At 47.3% G+C, this 18,067-nt stretch overlaps 1 protein-coding gene across 14 annotated transcripts in view; it reads right to left on the bottom strand.

Moving 5' to 3' along the window:
* The window catches only part of DOCK9 (dedicator of cytokinesis 9), a 279,755-nt gene that overhangs the window by 32,190 nt on the left and 229,498 nt on the right, over positions 1-18,067 (bottom strand). For 10 of the 14 annotated variants that reach the window (XM_040991194.1, XM_040991186.1, XM_040991191.1 and 7 more), the window contains exons 39-44: positions 13,308-13,423; positions 7,098-7,235; positions 6,814-6,996; positions 5,435-5,548; positions 5,099-5,314; positions 1,181-1,238 (exon numbers count right to left, since the gene is read on the bottom strand). In XM_040991194.1, the coding sequence (XP_040847128.1) occupies positions 1,181-1,238; positions 5,099-5,314; positions 5,435-5,548; positions 6,814-6,996; positions 7,098-7,235; positions 13,308-13,423 (825 nt within the window). Of the gene's footprint in view, positions 1-304; positions 383-1,180; positions 1,239-5,098; positions 5,315-5,434; positions 5,549-6,813; positions 6,997-7,097; positions 7,236-13,307; positions 13,424-18,067 lie in introns of all 14 variants that reach the window. The other 4 variants (XM_040991184.1, XM_040991181.1, XM_040991182.1 and 1 more) reach the window with 1 other exon arrangement.

Below are 18,067 nucleotides of genomic sequence, written 5' to 3'. Positions count from 1 at the left end.
GCTGGAAGATATATTAATATACAGAAAACAACATGTAGAAGCCAATCGCTCTGGCTCAGGCCACAGAACACATCAAAAAAGACTTAGTTTCAAGGCAATAACAAAAAATGGTGACCAAAGTGCTTTCCTTTCGTTGCCCATATGAACAGACTGCCAGCCAACCAGAGAGCCCAGAAAAAGAAGAGAATGGAAGAAAGCAAAATCTCTCATGCAAAGTGGAACCAGAAAGTAAGTCCCCACTCCATTCAGTAATGTGAAGAGAGCAGCTTGGGACCCCTACAGGCTGGGTGACCCTGGGGCTCACCTCCCCGGCTTCTCCTCTGGCAGGTGCTAGAGTTGCAGGAGAAGAGGGATGGTTCCCGCCGGAGTGCTAGGTCAGCTTCTAAACACGAGGAAATGTATCTCCTGATCAAAGGTCTCAGTGCAAAGCAGGGCTGGTATTAAATGAATATGGAACCCATAACTCCTTTCTCACTCAGGCCCTCAGATGAGAAAAATGTGGGCTCCAAAATGCCATCCCAGTCAGTCAATCCAGAAACACACAACCTCATGGTCTCAGCAGCCATGACTTACAGGTGCCGCTCACCAGCCCTGAGTTGGTGCTGCTATTCCCAAGGATGATAAGGCAGATGACCAGCCTTTCTAAGGACTAGGGGTCCTCAGAAACAAATGCTACCATTTGAGGCTGCACTGGTGTTGAACCACAAGGAATACATGAATGGCTGCACGGCCCGCTCTGCTGGGAGCAAGTGTACAGGACACACATGAAGCATCTCTCCTGGCTTCTCTCCATTCCAGAAAATGTGTCTAAAATTTCCCATTATGTCTGTCTTTTGATCCAGTAAAGAGGAAAATCAGAGCTTCGCAAGCTTTGACTCGTTGGCCAGGATCACCCCTGATGCGAAGGTCCTAGCTGGTTTCCGCAGAACGGTGCTATCAACAGGAAGTTATACAACAGCTTGTGGTCTCCTTTTCTTTTTCATCCTGACATTTCTGCTGTGCAGCCAACTGAAGTATCTGTCCCATCAGGGAACAAAGCAATAAACCCGCTTCATTCACACACTGATACCCTGCTTCCACATCTTCTAGAGTGGTTCTCAGGTGTCTCTGTCTTGCTGTATAGCTTTATATTCATTTTGCATTTATATTCATTATACTCATTTATATTCATTATACTCACCTTTCCGTGTGAGATACTCTGCCACCAGTGCTGTTACGTGGACATAGCACATTGCTGCCTATAATAAAAGACAGGGCTCAGCATCACTGTTTTCAAGGGTGTGTCACAAAACTCATAGAAATACATGCAATCAATCAGCTCTCAAGGCCTCCACCAACTGCTATATTTAACAGCTAACATCTTATTGTAAAAACGTGAAACTACACACAGAAATCAGAGTTTGGAAATTAATTTGGAATTGAAGCAAATGTTAACCTTGTTTCTATTTAGAATTATTAAATTTTAATGTAAGGGGCTGGCACTGTGGCATACTGGGTAAAGTGGCTGCCTGCAAGCACCAGCATTCCATTCGGACACTGGTTCAAGTCCTGGCTGCTCTACTTCCAATCCAGCCTCCGCCTGGGAAAAGTGGCGAAAGATAGCTAAGTGCTGGGTCCTGTCCACCAGTATGCAAGAGTGACAGAAGCTCCTGGATTCTAGCTTCAGTCTGGCTTAGATGTAGCCATGGCAGCCTTTAGTGGAATGAATCGGCAGATAGAAGATTTTTTCTTTCTCTATAACTCTTTCAAAAAAACCCAAATAAAATTTTTTTAAAAGTCTAACATAAAGGAATAAGAAAATTTGTAAGGGCCTGACATGACAGCATAGTGGCTAAAGTCCTTGTCTTACATGCACCAGGATCCCATATGGGCGTTGGTTCGTGTCTCAGCTCCACTTCCCTTTCAGCTCCCTGCTTGTGGTCTGGGAAGGCAGTCAAGGATGGCCCAAGGCTTTAGGACCCTGCACCCACATGGGAAACCCAAGAAGCTCCTGGCTCTGATCAGTGCAACTCCAGCCATTGCAGCTACTTGGGGAGTATATCAATGGACAGAACATCTTCCTCTCTGCCTCTCCTCCTCTTTGTATATCTGCCTTTCCAATAAAAATAAAATAAATATTAAGAAAAAAAAGCCATCTGAGGAAGAGGTGCACTTCTCCAATGACTCTGAGAAAAACGTTAACATTTAACTGCAATTATTTTGTTTTTTAATTTAGAAAAAAGATGAAGCTGTATTTTTCCTAAACCTATAATTCTAAATAAAAACTCTAGGTCAACACTGTTTACACTCCTGAGTAGGACCCTTGGAGCGTGCCCCACATCAGGGACCTGAGACGGGTGGGAGGCTGGGTGGGGCTTCTCTCTTTGTTTCTCCCCTGACCCCAGATACAGAAAAAACTGGTGTGGAAACAATGGTCTTACCCACTTTCCTGTAACCCTTGACCCTTTGTGCCCTAATCAACTATGTAAGATTATCAAAATAAAAAATATATTTAAAAAAACCTTTTTTTTTTTTTTAAACCAAGATGTCACAATGTTGGAAAACACCAGAGACAATAACTGTTGGACGTGAAGCCCCCTCCTTGTCAAATGCACGAGCAGCAGCACACAGCGCAGTTCCCTGGGAGCTCCCCCTCAGTGGAGACAAGCTGCACGTGCCAGGCCTCGTGACACACCTGCTCATGTGAACACACATATCAGTAGTACAGCATGCTCCCTGCTCTGTGTCTAAGGTGTGCACAGAGAAGCAGCACTCACTTCTTACACCGTCAGTCTCTTGCCAAAGAGCACAGCGGGACGGCAAGCGCAAGGCAGACACACGGGCACATGGTGGCTTACAGGGTGAGTCGGCAATGTCTCACATGGCTGGAGCAGTAAGGAATCTTGGATGGCAGCTGTGTCAGTCCCTTATTCACAACTGTACCAGGTGGGACAGTGTCTCTACCTGGATGCACATTTTTTTCCCCCTTGAGACTTCACAGATGATGTTGTTTGGAAATAGTTTTTTTTGGGAAGACATAGTTAATGTGGGGTCTTACTGGTATAAGGTGGGTCCTAATCTCTACATGAATGTGTTATACCAGGAAAGAAACATAGGGACCCAGACACAGGAGGCAGGAATTCTGAAGACCACAGGAATAGGGGTTGGGATGATGTGTTCACGAACTGGGGCACACCAAGGATGGCCAGTGATGCACGGGGTACAGGAAGGGCAAGGAACAGAGACTCTTCTAGAGAGAACAGCATGGTGCCATCAACACCTTGACTTTGGACTTAATGCTCCTGAGCCATGACAGAATATTTTTGTTGTTTTATGCCACTAGGTCTGCGGTACCTTATCATGGTGGCCACAGGACGCCAAAACATGGAGGTATAATGAAGCTTAGTGGGTGGTCTTTTAAAAAGTGATTTGGGCTTCACAGATAATTTTTCAAACAATTTAATTCCGAGAGTGATAGAGAAACTGCTGTGGTGGGTAGCTGTTACTACCACTGCCACTATCAGCACCGTCATCATCACTCCTAATTCTTTTTCATTATGACTAATGTGTAGGTTAGGCTAAGTTCATGGTCACAGGGCCTTGTCATGCTGTATCTTTAGCACTCTAGGGCTCCTTGAATAATCAATATATAAAAACAGTAAGGTCAGCTGCTTGGACTTGGAACATAATCTTGCTACTAGTCACAGAAGTTTCTAGGTCCTCATGTGCTGGCTTTGATAACGTATATCACACCTACATGTCTCGGGCAGAAACCCCAGACGGGGCGTTCATGAGGACAGGGCTTGTCTTGGAGAGCTCCCCACTTCACAAGGAGCAAAGGGGTGGGAAACGGGCCGATGTGCATTCAAAGCCTGTCTGTAGCTCAAATATCCTATTGTAAATAGCTCAATTTTAGAAACAGGAATTTTTTAAAGATTCATTTTATTTTTATTGGAAAGTCAGAAATACAGAGAGGAGGAGAAACAGAGAGGACGATCTTCCTTCCATCCAATGATCCACTCCCCAAGCAGCTACAAAGGACAGAACTGAGCCAACCCAAAGCCAGGAGCCTCTATCGGTTTCCCATGCGGGTGCAAGGTCCCAAGGCTTTGAGCTATCCTCAACTGCCTTCCCAGGCCACAAGCAGGGAGCTGGATGGGAAGTGGAGCTGCCGGGATTAGAACAGGCGCCCATATGGGATCCCAGTGCGTGCAAGTGAAGGACTTTAGCCCCTAGGCTACTGCACCAGGCCCAGAAATAAGAATTTTGATGTGGAAGCAGATTTGAACTTTAATTAGTAGGTAATTATCTGAATTACTCTTAGGAACTTTCAAGCAATGCTCCTTTGTGACATAAATATTCCCTTACAATCTGTTTTAAACTATGAAAACATTCAGATAACCATGAAGGCAGTCTCTGAGCCCAACACTGTTTTACTTCCACTAACTGCCTCAAAGTGCTGAACAAGCAAGCAGCCACAGACATTTTCTAACAGACATCTGAGTATGAGATTTTTCTTATTTATTAGAAAGGCTGAGAAAGAGAGAGAGAGAGAGACAGAGTTCCCATCTTCTGGTTCACTCCCTGAGTGCCTGCAATGGTGAGGGCTGGGCCAGCTTGAAGCCAAGAGCTGGGAACCTGAGCAAGAGACTCAATCTATATTTCCCACATGGAACCTAAATGCTCAAGTCACCAGCACTGCTTCCCGGTATGCAGTGGCAAGAGGCCTGATAAGGAAAGGACACGGGACTCAAAGCCAAGTGCTCAAGGGAAGCGCTAACATTCCAAACAGTGTCTTAACCAGTGTAACAAATCCTCACTCTTGTTTTTTAATAAAAAAAAGTGTGGATTACCATATAATAGCTGTCCAATTTTTGGGGGGTATGGAGCAACACACACACACACACCCTGATCAAATCAGTGCTAGCATTTCCATCTGTATTGCGAGACTACCAGCTCCTCTCTTGGGGTTTTTTAAGTGACTATCCTGCAGTGTTGTAAACTATTAATTGGCATTTTTTGACTAGTGGGACAATTTTCCTAAGAACTGGTAAACTTTCAGTAAATGCAACATAACCAGTTTCCTGTAAAAGCTGGAGGAAGAGGCCAGCAGGGCTACCTCCGAGAGATCTCCATTCTTAACGTGAATCCGGGCCATGCTGTCGAGCCACGTCTTCCTGAGCTCGGGCGTGCTGGCGTAGGACTTGGCCAGGCTGTACTGCAGGTCCACCAGCATTTCCGGGTCATTCTCATGCTCCTTCATCTGGGCCGTGGCCATCAGGACTGTGCGTATCCTCTTGGTCAAATCCTTCACATCGGAGGAGAAACTGGTGTGCTAAAACAAGGGTGGGAGAAGGAGGGAAACATGGCTTTCACTTGCTTTCTGTGTGACGTCACATATGTCTGGGGATGAGGCAGAGTACAGGGGGTAAAGAGTAAAAGGGAGAGCACCCACCTTGATGAGCCGGTCACTATTGGCACAGTTGTTGATGATGGACAAGGACTGCTGGAATCTGGTCCCTCCAATGCCAACGACGTCTGCTATCAGCTGGCTGACTGAAATAATGACCTACGGACACACGGACATGAGCAAATCAATCTACCATGAGGGACCCCTAGGGGCTCAGCTACTGTTGGTATGTTTGGGCACGAGCATGGGACAAAGGTAGTGGGATGTTCAGGGATGTAGGAAGTGACACATGAGCGTATTTTTCGCTTTCAGAAATTATTAGAGAAGGCAATCTTGATGCACTTAAGAATTTCTCTTGTAAAGCAAAATGCAACCTGGCGGACTATGAAAGGATGAGAATGACATTACCCGCCTCTAGAGTTGTCACCTGCTTCCTGCTCCAAAGCAAAGGGAGACCTTGCCATCCGCCTCCCTGGCCTTGTCTGGATGAAATGTTTTGCATTTTATTTTTTGTTAGAAGGTAGGTACAGCAAGTCAGCGTGCACTTGATCGACTCTTCCCTCTAACCTGTCACTGCCCAGGACACTATCGTTGTCCCAGACTTGACAACTGCTTCTCTAGTTGAGTCTGGAGGGTCCCTACAAATGCTCAACAATGTGTCCTCCCAATTTGTCATCCACACTCTAAGCTTTACTCAGAAACATCTCCAGCTCCTGTCATAGGCAATTCCCACCATCACATGCTTAGGACAACCTCATCCATCCTCAACTGCTAACCCCTGCTCACCCTACACATCCCCAAGGAAGCCTTTCTTGGTCCTCGGCTGCTGCCCCTCACCCAGACACTCAAGCTCCTCCATGGCAGCACCAGCCACACCACAGTGGAAGGGCCCTATGGTTGATCTGTGACCTCCAGGAGACTGTAGGCTCCATGAGTGCCAAGAAAGAGCTGTGTTTGGTTCACAGCTGTATCCATGAATCACAGCAGGAAGTAGATATCACTGTTTTAAAAGAAGGAAATAAGTGCAGAGGTGAAAAGGAACTCTTATGCATTTGTACAAAGAGTTTCTACAGAAATACAAATCCAGCCTGGTTCTTACAGCAGAAAATTTGGGATGTTTAAACACTGGAGAGTCACTATGGGCTTTCTGCTTCTCACCCAAGACGGTTACTATTGAATGTTGCTGCAATCCTTCTTGATAAGACAGAATTTCAGTTAGCTCAATACTGAATCAATACCAACAGAAGTACATCTCGGGCCCACATCTTCATTTATGGTGCATGAACTAAACCAAGCCAGTAAACGTGAGTTTCCAGCTCTCGCGCCAGGGTCAGACCATGCGGTACATGTGAGGAGGGACCCTGGTGAACGTGACAGCCAATTTGACAGATTGAGTCTGCACTGGAAAGCCAGGCCGTACGCACCTGCAGGTGTGTCCGGACGAAGGACTTCTTTCCAGTGTAGTCGAAGTTATTCCTCATCAGGAAGTAGAGCAGCTGGGAAGCCTCTGTTCGGATGGAGCTCAGCTTGGAGTTACAGTACTTGAGGATCTCATAGCACAGCGCGGCACACATGTCCGCTCTCCCTTCATAGAACGTTGAGGGAAACTAGAGGCAACAGGCAGAGGCAGACACAGTGAGGTCAGCGCGTTGGGGCCTCCCCTAACTCCACAGTTACCAAAGCCGGCCTCCCCGGGGAAACGGCTCACCTTATAAATGAGCGATCTTAAGGCAGTGAAGACATTTTTTAAAGCTGTTTCAGACTGATGTTTTTGAAGAAAACACAGGTAGACATCAAACACTTTTTTCATGAGAGGATTATGTCCATGGTCAGCCAAGAGCTGGTTCTTAAAACACATTGACAGATTTGTTAGTGACACCGCACGTATCTAGGCTTCACACAATTTTCCAGCTGAAAGGTTTCATTTTCCAAGCATTCAGATAACTTAAAATGTTAACAAATTCTGTCATAAGTCCTCTCAGAAAGTACAGAATTCTCTTGTAAGACAAACCGACACTTTGGGAATGAACTTTGCAATAAACTGTAACGCAGTTGAAAGGACCACTATCTTCTTAGTAAAGGGAACCCTTTAGCCTCCTCAGGAATTAGACAGCTAACTACGGATCAGCATCTTGGATTAGCCAGGCAGCATTCTTGGCTGTCAAACGGACACTGCACACGCACTGCAGACTGGAGGGCGAGTGCAGAAAGCCTCCGACACCTGCTTCGGTCCCATTGGTAAGTGCTAGCTGGTGGGATTCTAACATCTCATGGACCTCATTCTAACACAGATGAGGACCACAATGGCTTCCAGTCAAGGTTTCCTGAGGTCAGCAGAGCATTCACAGCAGGGAAGCACTCTGGCAGTCCAGCTGGCTAAAACGCTGTGCGCTGCCAAATGCAGCAGTAAACAGAGGCACAGCCCAGGAAGGAGCCCGAGTGGACCTCTGTGTCCACATGCGCACACAGCTAATGAGCACAAACTCCAAGTAGGGACACATCTGTCTGAACAAAGGTAGCAATGATTGTAATGTTTTCAAAAGTATCTCAAACCAAACTCACAGTTTGGTCCAAGGAACAGAGGTAACTTTTGGCGAAATGATCCCAGTGGCTAGGAAATCCTGCCTGTTGGCCTCTCCCTCCTGAGAGGGGATCTTCACGCTAGGTTTCTCACAGCTGTGGGAACACCTGGAACTCGCAGGGATCCTGGCATCGTGAAATACACGGGTGCCACACTGAATTCTGTTGTGTGAAAGAGGGCACTCAAATGAGCAGGAAATGTGACAAATGAAATGAAGAGGATGTAACTGAGCAGCTGTTTATCAGAAAATTTCATGTTGTGGGAATCAGTTAAATGTTTCGTTGCCTGTGAACACTGCTTTCCCTGCAGTTTGAAAGTCTTGCTTTTCACCGCGCATCTACTTTCCTAATTACAGCTGGACCAAAGTTTGGGAGAATCAGGAACTGAACTTTTGACTTCTGCACTCCGGCTGGAACCATGCAGAGATGCAGTTCCTGCAGACGTGCCAAGGCTCCCCAGCCTGCTGTCTGAATTGACTTCCGTGTCCAAGTCCTTACTACTTGAGTGAAAATGCTCCTTTCTCTCCTTGTGCTCCAGACTTTCCTCCTCCTCAGGGTCTGGGCTCTGATCTCAAAACTCGCTTGCAAGGGAGGATGTGAAAAAACCCCCTAGGCCTAGAGGCAAAGGGGGAAATCTGGGTGCCAGCTGCTCCTTCATTTCCCAACTGGCTTTCTTTCTGAGTTCCTCATTAGTTAGAAAGTAACATATACCCAACTGAAACACATCTTTGAACACCCAGAAAGGCCCATGGGGGAGAAGACAAGACACTTAGAAATAACCACATACAAAATAACAGCGTATGTCATTTCTACCTTTATTACTTTTGAGTCTTACTGAGGCTGGGAAATTAAATCAGAAATTAAAACACTCTAAAGGCACTGTTTATTTCCAGCAGCAAGGTGGAGACTCATTCTCCAAGGATTATCTGCCAGTCAGACTTCACTGTTGCAACACAGTCTCATAGAGCTGAACTAGGAACAGGTTGTTTAGAGTGAGCTCTACTAGGGCTGTCTAAAGGTTCAAGAATAAACAGGAAAACAAGCTTAAACCCAGGGCGACAAATGAGATACTAGATACTAGAGATACCTGGGATGGCTAAATATCCCTAAGGCCTATGGTATTTATCTTTAATAGACACTGATTCAGAAATAAGGTTGAAGAATTCTACTTGAAGAGCTGTTTCACTTTCAGATGTGCCACTAGCCATGATGAACTAAGCCTTCCACGTCTTTGAAACCAGGTTCACAATTGGGCAAAGCAGATTGCAAGCCCCTGGGCAAGGCTCCAACCACCTGTGTGTGTGCTTTGTCCTTCAAGTTCCTACTGCTTTTAGGATTAAGGATTAGTTCTCATGGTGCAGCTGCAAATCACGAAAAGGCACTCAATAGCATTGCTGAAAAGATATTCTCAGATCGAACTGCAAACACATTATAAATGTGAGAAAATCAAGAATCAAGATGGCGAATAGGGTAAGGACACTACTCAGGATGAAGCAGAGAGGAAACATTCCAGAAAATAGGAGAGGGCAGGACAACCTGGGGACTGACAGACACAGGCAGGCAGCAAAACAATGGTGAGGTGTGGCAGTGGCTGATACTCCAGCAGCATTCAGCTAACGGCGATCTCAACTCCACCAGCAGCTGGAACTCCACCAGCAACCAGGTAAGAAGAGACTTTCACTGGAAGCTTCAGAGGTGAACCCAGACAAAGAATGGTCCGTCCTGCTGGTCTGTTTGATTTGACCAGGAGCAGAGACAGAGTGGCAAATCTCAGATGGGCAGTGTGAGAACAGAGTGGATTTCACAGCCCAGTCAGCCCCCTAGAGCCAAACTGGGCGCCATTGTGCGTAAGGAGGCAAAGGCAAGGAAAAGGACTGAGCACACGCTGAGCTGGGAGTGAACTCTTTTCTGACTCAATGAACTGCAGCAACATGGCATTCTACAGGTTCTACCCAAGACAGGTCTGGGTAGCCCTCAGATCTGATGGCCAGCATGTCAAGAACTCTAGTAGTGGCACGTCAAGCGGCATTTTGCACAGTGTGGCAAACGTTTTAGGACTGGAGGGGACAACAGTGAACTGCGCATGTGCTGAGCTCGCAAGAACTCACTGAATTCAGTGGATTGCACTGGTCCCACAGGAAAATCATACCAACTGTGGCACCGTATGAGTCAAAATAGGTCCATGTGGCACCAGACGTAACAGCAAACAGATTTCAACAAGATCAGCACCATCAACAACCTAGCTATATAGCACACCCAACTGTCTCCCTAATCCTGGGACCTGCCTGCTCCAGCCAGAAGTGGGAGAAAGGTTGTACAGACAATGGTGCAGCCTCAGCACGGTGTAACAGGAGGTGTAGAGTGATGAACCAGGAGCTGGGGATACAGAGACCATGGTGGAAATCTAACATAAGAACCCAGACCTGGGGGCCCGGCGCGGTGGCACAGTGGTTAAGGTCCTCGCCTTGCACGCCTGGGATTCCATATGGGCGCCGGTTCTACCCCGACAGCCCCGCTTCCCTTCCAGCTCCCTGCCTGTGGCCCGGGAAAGCAGTCGAGGACGGCCCAAAGCTTTGGGACCCTGCACCTGTGTGGGAGACCCGGAAGAGGCTCCTGGCTTCGGATCGGCATAGAATGGGCCGTTGCACTCACTTAGGGAGTGAATCATCGGACGGAAGATCTTCCTCTCTGTCTCTCCTCTCTGTATATCCGCCTTTCCAATAAAAAATAATAAAAATAAATCTTTAAAAAAAAAAAAAAAGAACCCAGATCTGGAACTCACTGGAGGGAGTGGCACAAGTGGCTGCAAGCAAAGAGCTGCGTACCAACTGTAATAGGTGAAATCGTACTGAGACCTGTGGGTGACACAGCTTAGAAACCTGCCCCAAGGAGAAGAATCTGCTACCCAGAAGTACAATGACCGAAAGCAAAAGAAGAGACAGAGGCACAATGAATATTACTGAAGACTCCCTTGCAAAGGAGCAAAACCTTATGCCAACCTCAGAGTTCAGTGAGGAAGACATCGAGAAAATGGGGGACACAGAATTCAGAAAATTTATTTATTTTTTTTTTTTAAATTTTTTTTTTTTTTTTTTTTTTTTGGAAAGGCGGATATACAGAGAGGAGAGACAGAGAGGAAGCTCTTACGTCCGATGATTCACTCCCCAAGTGAGTGCAATGGCTGGAGCTGAGTTGCTCTGAAGCCAGGAGCCTCTTCCGGATCTCCCATGCGGGTGCAGGGTCCCAAAGCCTTGGGCCGTCCTCGACTGCTTTCCCAGGCCACAGGCAGGGAGCTGGAAGGGAAGCAGGGCTGCCGGGATTAGAACCGGCGCCCATATGGGATCCCGGGCGTGCAAGGCGAGGACCTTAACCACTGCGCCATCGCGCCGAGCCCCAGAAAATTTATTATATAGCTTCTGATGAACAATGAAAACCACATACAAGAGTTCAAAGAATTTGGGCCCGGTGCCGTGGCCTAGCGGCTAAAGTCATCACCTTGAATGCGCTGAAATCCCATATGGGCACTGGTTCTAATCCTGGCAGTTCCACTTCCCATCTAGCTCCCCGCTTATGGCCTAGGAAAGCAGTCGAGGATGGCTCAAAGCCTTGGGAGACCCGGACAGAAGTTCCTGTCTCCTGGCTCCGGATCGTAACAGTACCGGCCATTGCAGCCACTTGGGGAATGAATCATCGGAAGAATCTCAGGATTGGAAGATATTTCCTGTCACCAAAGGGAAGCAAACAAAAAGCTGGAAGCAGAGCTGGATCAGGCCAAAAAAAGTATTCAAGAATTGAAAGACACTATTAAGAGGCCTAATATAAGAGTCATGGGAGTCCCAGAAGGTACAGAAAGAGAAACTGGTTTTACAAATATACTTAATAAAATAATTACTGAAAAATTCCCTAATCTGGAGAAAGAATTGGGAAACAACATCCAGGAGGGGCACAGAAGTCCCAGAGGTTTGATCCAAAGCGATCTTTATCACGACACATGATCCTCAAGTTCTCTTCAATCGAACATAAGGAAAAGATCCTTAAATGTGCACGTGAAAAAATCAATTGACATATAAAGGAATGCCCATTAAACTCACAGGAGACCTCTCACAGGAAACTCTAGTCAAGAAGAGAATGGAGTGACATATTCCAATCTTGGCCAATTTCCTCATTCATCTGAGCCTCAGTTGACTTGCCTGTGAAATGGGGGCCTAAGATCCATGAGGCAGGGATGCTTTGAACATTTAAGCCTGAGGCACAGAAAATTCTCTCAAAAACAGCAGGTCTAACATAAGAATAGCACTCAGGATTCAGGGCTTAGATTTCCCCAAAGTTCCCTCCTAACTAAGCAACTGGTTTCTGGATTGTCTTGGGCAGGTGAATGGGTGTGGGCAGTTAGACATGTAAGTATGTCAGTGTCACAGCGCTCCACCTCTAGCACTGCATCAGATGGTACAGCCAACCCCACGCTGCAGTCTTCCTGGTACACTGCCCTGACGCCTCCGTGAGAGCATCCCAGTGGTGCCTGCACCAGGAGCCCCCTAGCAGGGTGAGCCTGAAGTGCCACTTACACTGACGTTTAGTCAAGCTACAGACCACACCGCACACCTGCCTATCTCTGTACTTCCGAGGACGTGCTGAGCTGCACCTGTAGGTTTGACATACAGGCTACTGACTGTGACGGAGATCAGCTCAGCTCTCAAGCTGTCTTCCTGGGTTCTCAGGGAGCAGACCCCGGGAGGAATGCGTGTAGTCACAAGGATCCAGTGCACACGTGAGTCCTTGCTAGGGCATTAGACCCAGGGCAGATGCTTCTCCACAAATCACAGCAATCCATTCATGCCTCCCCTGATGCAATAGGCTGCATCACCGACTGTTAGGTAAAGCAGTCAAGACAGAGCCAGCAAGGGCTGACACACCGGCTGATGGTGGGCTGCAGTCTGGGCAAGACCTCCACCACTCTGTCTCTGAGTCCACCAAAGCTGGGACAGAACAGGCACATAGAAGGCCCTTCCAAGCAAGGGTCATCTCCCCGAGGGGCTAACAAGCCCTGCATGCCCTGGCAGATGCCCTCCCTGCAGTCGGGGGGCAGCTGCCTGCACAGTTTGCTTTCTGCCAGCCCCAGGTCCCCAACGCAGGCTGACCAGCTGGGCCTCAGTGCATGGAGGGCAAAGGCATTTACAGGTGCACGGCGTCTTAGAAGGAATTCAATACACGTGGTTTACTTACAGCAGCAGCCAAAGTAGGGAGTGAAAGACGCCAGCGGTCATCTATGCTGGTGAGGCTTGCCGAGAACACAGTATCGCCCGGCAGTGACTGGCCAGCAGCGCCGGTGCGTACTCACCTTGAACGCCAGTGTGAACAGGGACAGTGTGTCCAGAGCCGTGAGGCAGACCTCGGTGGCAATGTTGGCTTCCAGCAAGGACTGGTGAAGGACATCAGCGTCCGAGTGTCCATAGCCTGCGTGGGTCACAACATGGCATTAGTGTCTGCAATTCAGACGGAAAGGAGGCTGGTGGGATGGGAGAGCCACAGTCAACTTTTGATTACGCACAGAAGGTCCCCGCTTAGAGCTCTGTCTCCCTGTTTGCATTTTGTGCGTGAAGAGGAAGATTAACAATGTTTCCACCTCAGGAAGGAATTTTATTCCACCTCAGGAAGGGCAAGCACCACCCCACAGGTTCATGGTGTGCTTGCCCTCATCGGCTGTGCTTCTGGGAAGAGCTGCCTCGCTTCACCCCTCAGCAGCACTGGGCGGCCGGGCTGCTGTCAAGCTCTCTTTGCAGGCAAGAACAAAGGCACATAAAGACTCCACAATTTGCCTTAAGTCACACAGGAAGTGCATGGTGGAGCCAGGACCCCACTAACACCGGCACTGCCCGATTAGCTCCTGGACTCTGGCGAGGCCCCTGCAGGGGTTTTCCATGCATGTGGAGGTAGCAACACAGCCCCGGGTTAAGAGAATCATGTGAGGGGCTGGTGGTGTGGCCTAGCAGGTTCTACTACCATACCTGGTCCCTGCTAACGTCCTGAGAAAAGCTGTGGGGAGGCCCAAGTGCTAAGCCCCTGCCCATGTGGGAGACCCGGTGAAGCTCCTTGCTCCTGGCTTTGGATTGGCCCAGTCCTGGCCATCACGCCATACGGGGAGTGAACCAGTGGACGGAGACTCCCTCTAAATCTGACTTTCAAATAAGAAACAAATCTTTAAAATAAATAAATAAAAGGTGGGGTTGAGCCCAGCTCTGCCCTCACCAGCTGTGTAACCTTATACAAATTCCCTGGCCTCTTTCTCTGTTCATCTGTGGAATGGGGATAAGAATGGTGGTATCTACCTTAGAGGGCTACAGGGAGGGCTAAATTCTGTAACACCTGTGCAATGCTCTTAGAAGAGTGCCTGGCACACGGGGCGAGTGAGCTATGAAAGTGTCCTCTGAGTCACCTGTCAGGTAATCAAGAGTTGACTGTGTGGCTCATAGTATTCTACTTGCTTTCATTAAAAAGCATCAAAGCCAGGATGTCTGAAAGAAATGCTTAAGAGGAAGAAAGGACTTGAAGGAGCTACCAGGCACATTTAGCTGAATGGTACATAATTCAAGTACAAACTGCAATCTCCTACATGTGACTGCAAAACCAATTCAGTGCTGATACAGATGCGGGTAGACACGCAACTTGAGAGAGGAAGTTATGAATGGTTCGTAGCAGCAGAGGTATGGACAGGGATGCAAGGGGTTATGGAGCTGGCCCAGGTGACATGGAAGGAGGGTGGCTTCATGAAACACCATGGGATGTTTCTCTCCAAGGAGCAAGAAAGGCATAGACCCTCACTGCTTGGGGAATCAGCGTTTCTTTAGCACTCAGAGAGGAGGACACTCAGTGTTGATCAGGAAAATGCAATACACAGCACTGGGAGCTGCGGAGACCGGGAGCGGGCAAAAAACTCCTGAAGCAGCTCATGATGTCATTAGCAGAAAACAGAGTGAACTAGCCTGATGTCATTCTGAAACCTGTAACGGACAGAATGACGGAATGGATTTTAGAAGGTTACAAAAGAGCCTTTAAAGAGCCACAGATGAACTTTTAAAACAACGGTGAAACATTGTCCTGTGCTTTGGTCCAGTTCTTCTTTCTAAAAGGGGAATCTGATGCTTGTGCTTGTCTGCATCACAGTACATTGCCCCTCTGGTGAGGACATGCTGGTTCTGTCTGTGTCTGTCTGCTTTTCGTGTGCGCAGTTTCTCAGAGGAGATGGGGGAGACGGAGGGGCTGGGAGGTCCACTGAATTGGGTGCATTTGGAGAAGATGGCTTGGTAAGCTGCAGAGGCTAGAGAAGAGGATAACAGATTGAGAAGTATTGTTAAAGCACTTGGTCACAAATGGTGGGAAGAAGGGACCAAAAAGTCAATCAAAATTTTCCATGAAGTCTAAGGGACCCATTCTTGATGGCGGCCATTTACTTAAAATGGGTCTCGGCACAGGTGAAGTTTTCATGAGGCTTTAGTAACGGTTTTCGGTTTCTCTTTCTAGAAAACGCACTGGGTCTGTGTACCCAGGTGACGGCTGTAAGCGAGATGGCCTTCACAATGAAGAATTTAAACAGAATTCACTCACTCCCAGCTAAAAAGCACAGAATAGCTCCAGATACAGAATTTGGCCATGTACTTCTTAAAAGATCCCATGTAAGTGCTAGTTTGACACCTAGTTGCTCTATTTTTTTGTTTGTTTGAGAAGTATGTATTTTGAGCATGGCGTAGTGCCTCAGTGGCTAAACACTTGCTTTGAACACACCAGTATGTCATTTGGGCACCAGTTCATGTCCTGGCTGCTCCACTTCCCCCCCAGCTTCTTGCTAGTAACTTGGGAAAGCGGTGGAGGATGGCCTAAAGCCTTAGGACTCTGTACTTGTGTGTGAGACCTGGAGGAAGCTCTTGGCTTTGCCTAGGCCTAATTCTGTCTGTCGGTGCCATTTGGAGAGTGAACCAGTGGATGGAAGACCTTTCTCTTTGTCTCTCCTTCTCTCTGTGAATTTGCCCTTCTAATACAAATAAATAAATCTTAAAAAAAAATCCCTAAAACTGGAATAGCAGCATAGAGCGGCTGTCCCAGCATTAGGCTGGAGTTGGGAGACTGCATGATTAAGGAACTAGGACAAAGCCGAGCACACAAGAGGACTTTCATCCCAGGCACAGAAAAACACCACGGAGCTGGTAAAGCCAAGAGGGGCATCGTAAGGGACAAGAACACTCTTAAGCAATCTGATTCTGAAGGAGCGTGGTGTAAATTACACTGATACCCGCCAGAGGGCAACAACCATGTCCTTTAAGGATGTTTTTCAGATTTAAGACAATTTTCTATAGTGAAATTTGGCTTTGCAATTTTCATGATTTGCTATCACAATAAATATCAGGGGTAATGAGTCACTGTTGGACTTTACGCATATGATGTCTTTCCCCATGTCCTACTATTAAAGGGTGCTGGTGACAATGTGGGGAGAGGAGTGGTGTAACACCACAGCTGGAGGACCCACAAAGGGTTAGGTTGCAGCATGGATCTCCGCTGCCCCCTAGTGGCCACACAAATGTCTGACAAGACCATTGCTAGTCAGAAGTGGGTAACACAAGTACAAAGACTTTCTATTTTTATTCTTTTCTGAAATGAATTCACTTTGGACTCCAGGTTATCTCTGGCAAGTCCCTCACATACTGCATCAATGTCACATGGGTTGATCCAACAGAAGGTACTGTATTTGTTATACAGGATTTTTAGAAGAGAGACATGTGGCCATACATGTCCTGTAATCTAGCGAGGTACTAGTGTAGACAAATAAGGCTGAATATTTGCATATACATATTCACAAGCTTACAGTCTATGTTTCCTTTTCTTTGCACCTTTTTTTGGTCTGAGCTGACAAGCTGGAAGTTGACAGAGATGGCCAAGGGAATGGTGGACACCATCCCAGTGCATCACCTGAGAGAGAGGAGATGACGGCTGGGTGCTACATAAGAGCAGGACTGCAGGAAGACGGATGGAGGCAGCAGCAGAAATGTGACTGAGGACCGAGAGCTGAGGGAGGCAGGGAGGATGGGCCTTCCTGTCGGGACTGACCGTGCTGACAAGGCTCCTGGCAGCTGTACCCAGCCAGCTGTCCCCCTTCAATTCAAGCTACCACCTCAAAATCTTTTTGTAGTGGGAGGGGATGTGCACATGGGGGAGGCGTGTGATGATTTCTTCATGCGCTGACTGTTCTGTTTTCCTTTTCTGTGTTTTTATGATGACCTTTGAAGGTGGGGCTGGGTCTGCTTAAGTTTCAAAGGTTAAATATTCATTTCGAGGGACAGTGAGTCCCAGAAATTCTTTGGGCCAAGTGAGTCCAGCAGCTCCTGCCCACCACTGGGGACTGCATTTCTGTTGCTAAACAGGAAATGGAAACTAAAAATAACAAAGCTCCTCCTTTTGTTGGTTTCAATGTCTGGTCTGCAGAGCTGGAAAAAGCCCCACCAGACAAGACAGGGAAAAAGCAAGTGTTGGAGCCTTGAGTGTGCTACAAAAATGTGTATTTTATAGCTATGCACAAAAGTGAGAACTGGCATTTTAAGGCTACCAATTCAGCATGTGGCGTGCTGACATCATATTGACCTAAACGAAGCCTAGGAATTTCATAAAGAAAGGCTATCACCTATCACATGTACCCTTCCTGGACTGGAAGAATGGGGAGATGCTGTGTTTTGGTCCCTACAATCAATGTAAGACGGTGGACATGCTGTCTGTCTTTACTCTAGGCCTGCATTGAGAAAGAGCTGTGACCATCACAGTGAATGGAGTTCTTACAATTGGAAATGATGGGAGGGTATTAATAACTATGCATTAGAGACAGTTCTTGGAATGAGAACAAATAATTGTCTAGAGAAAACATTAGCCATGTCATGCTTGGAGAGGAGATGGAACCCCACCAGAAATGGGACTGTTATAAACCATCATGCAAATTTTCATGTGCTGCACAGTTAAAATCTTTTAGGGTTTCTTCTCTGAGAGACCCCTGGGAAGATGCAACAATGAAATTCTAGTAACAGCACACTTTCTCGTGTCCCTTCTGGTGACTGATTAGAA

This window comes from Ochotona curzoniae, unplaced genomic scaffold (assembly GCF_017591425.1).
Source record: "Ochotona curzoniae isolate NIBS_2020 unplaced genomic scaffold, NIBS_Ocur_1.0 contig_64, whole genome shotgun sequence".
NCBI classification, from domain to species: Eukaryota; Metazoa; Chordata; class Mammalia; order Lagomorpha; family Ochotonidae; genus Ochotona; species Ochotona curzoniae.
The sequence above is the reverse complement of the archived record's forward strand: the minus strand, read 5'-3'. Positions and strand labels throughout refer to the sequence as shown.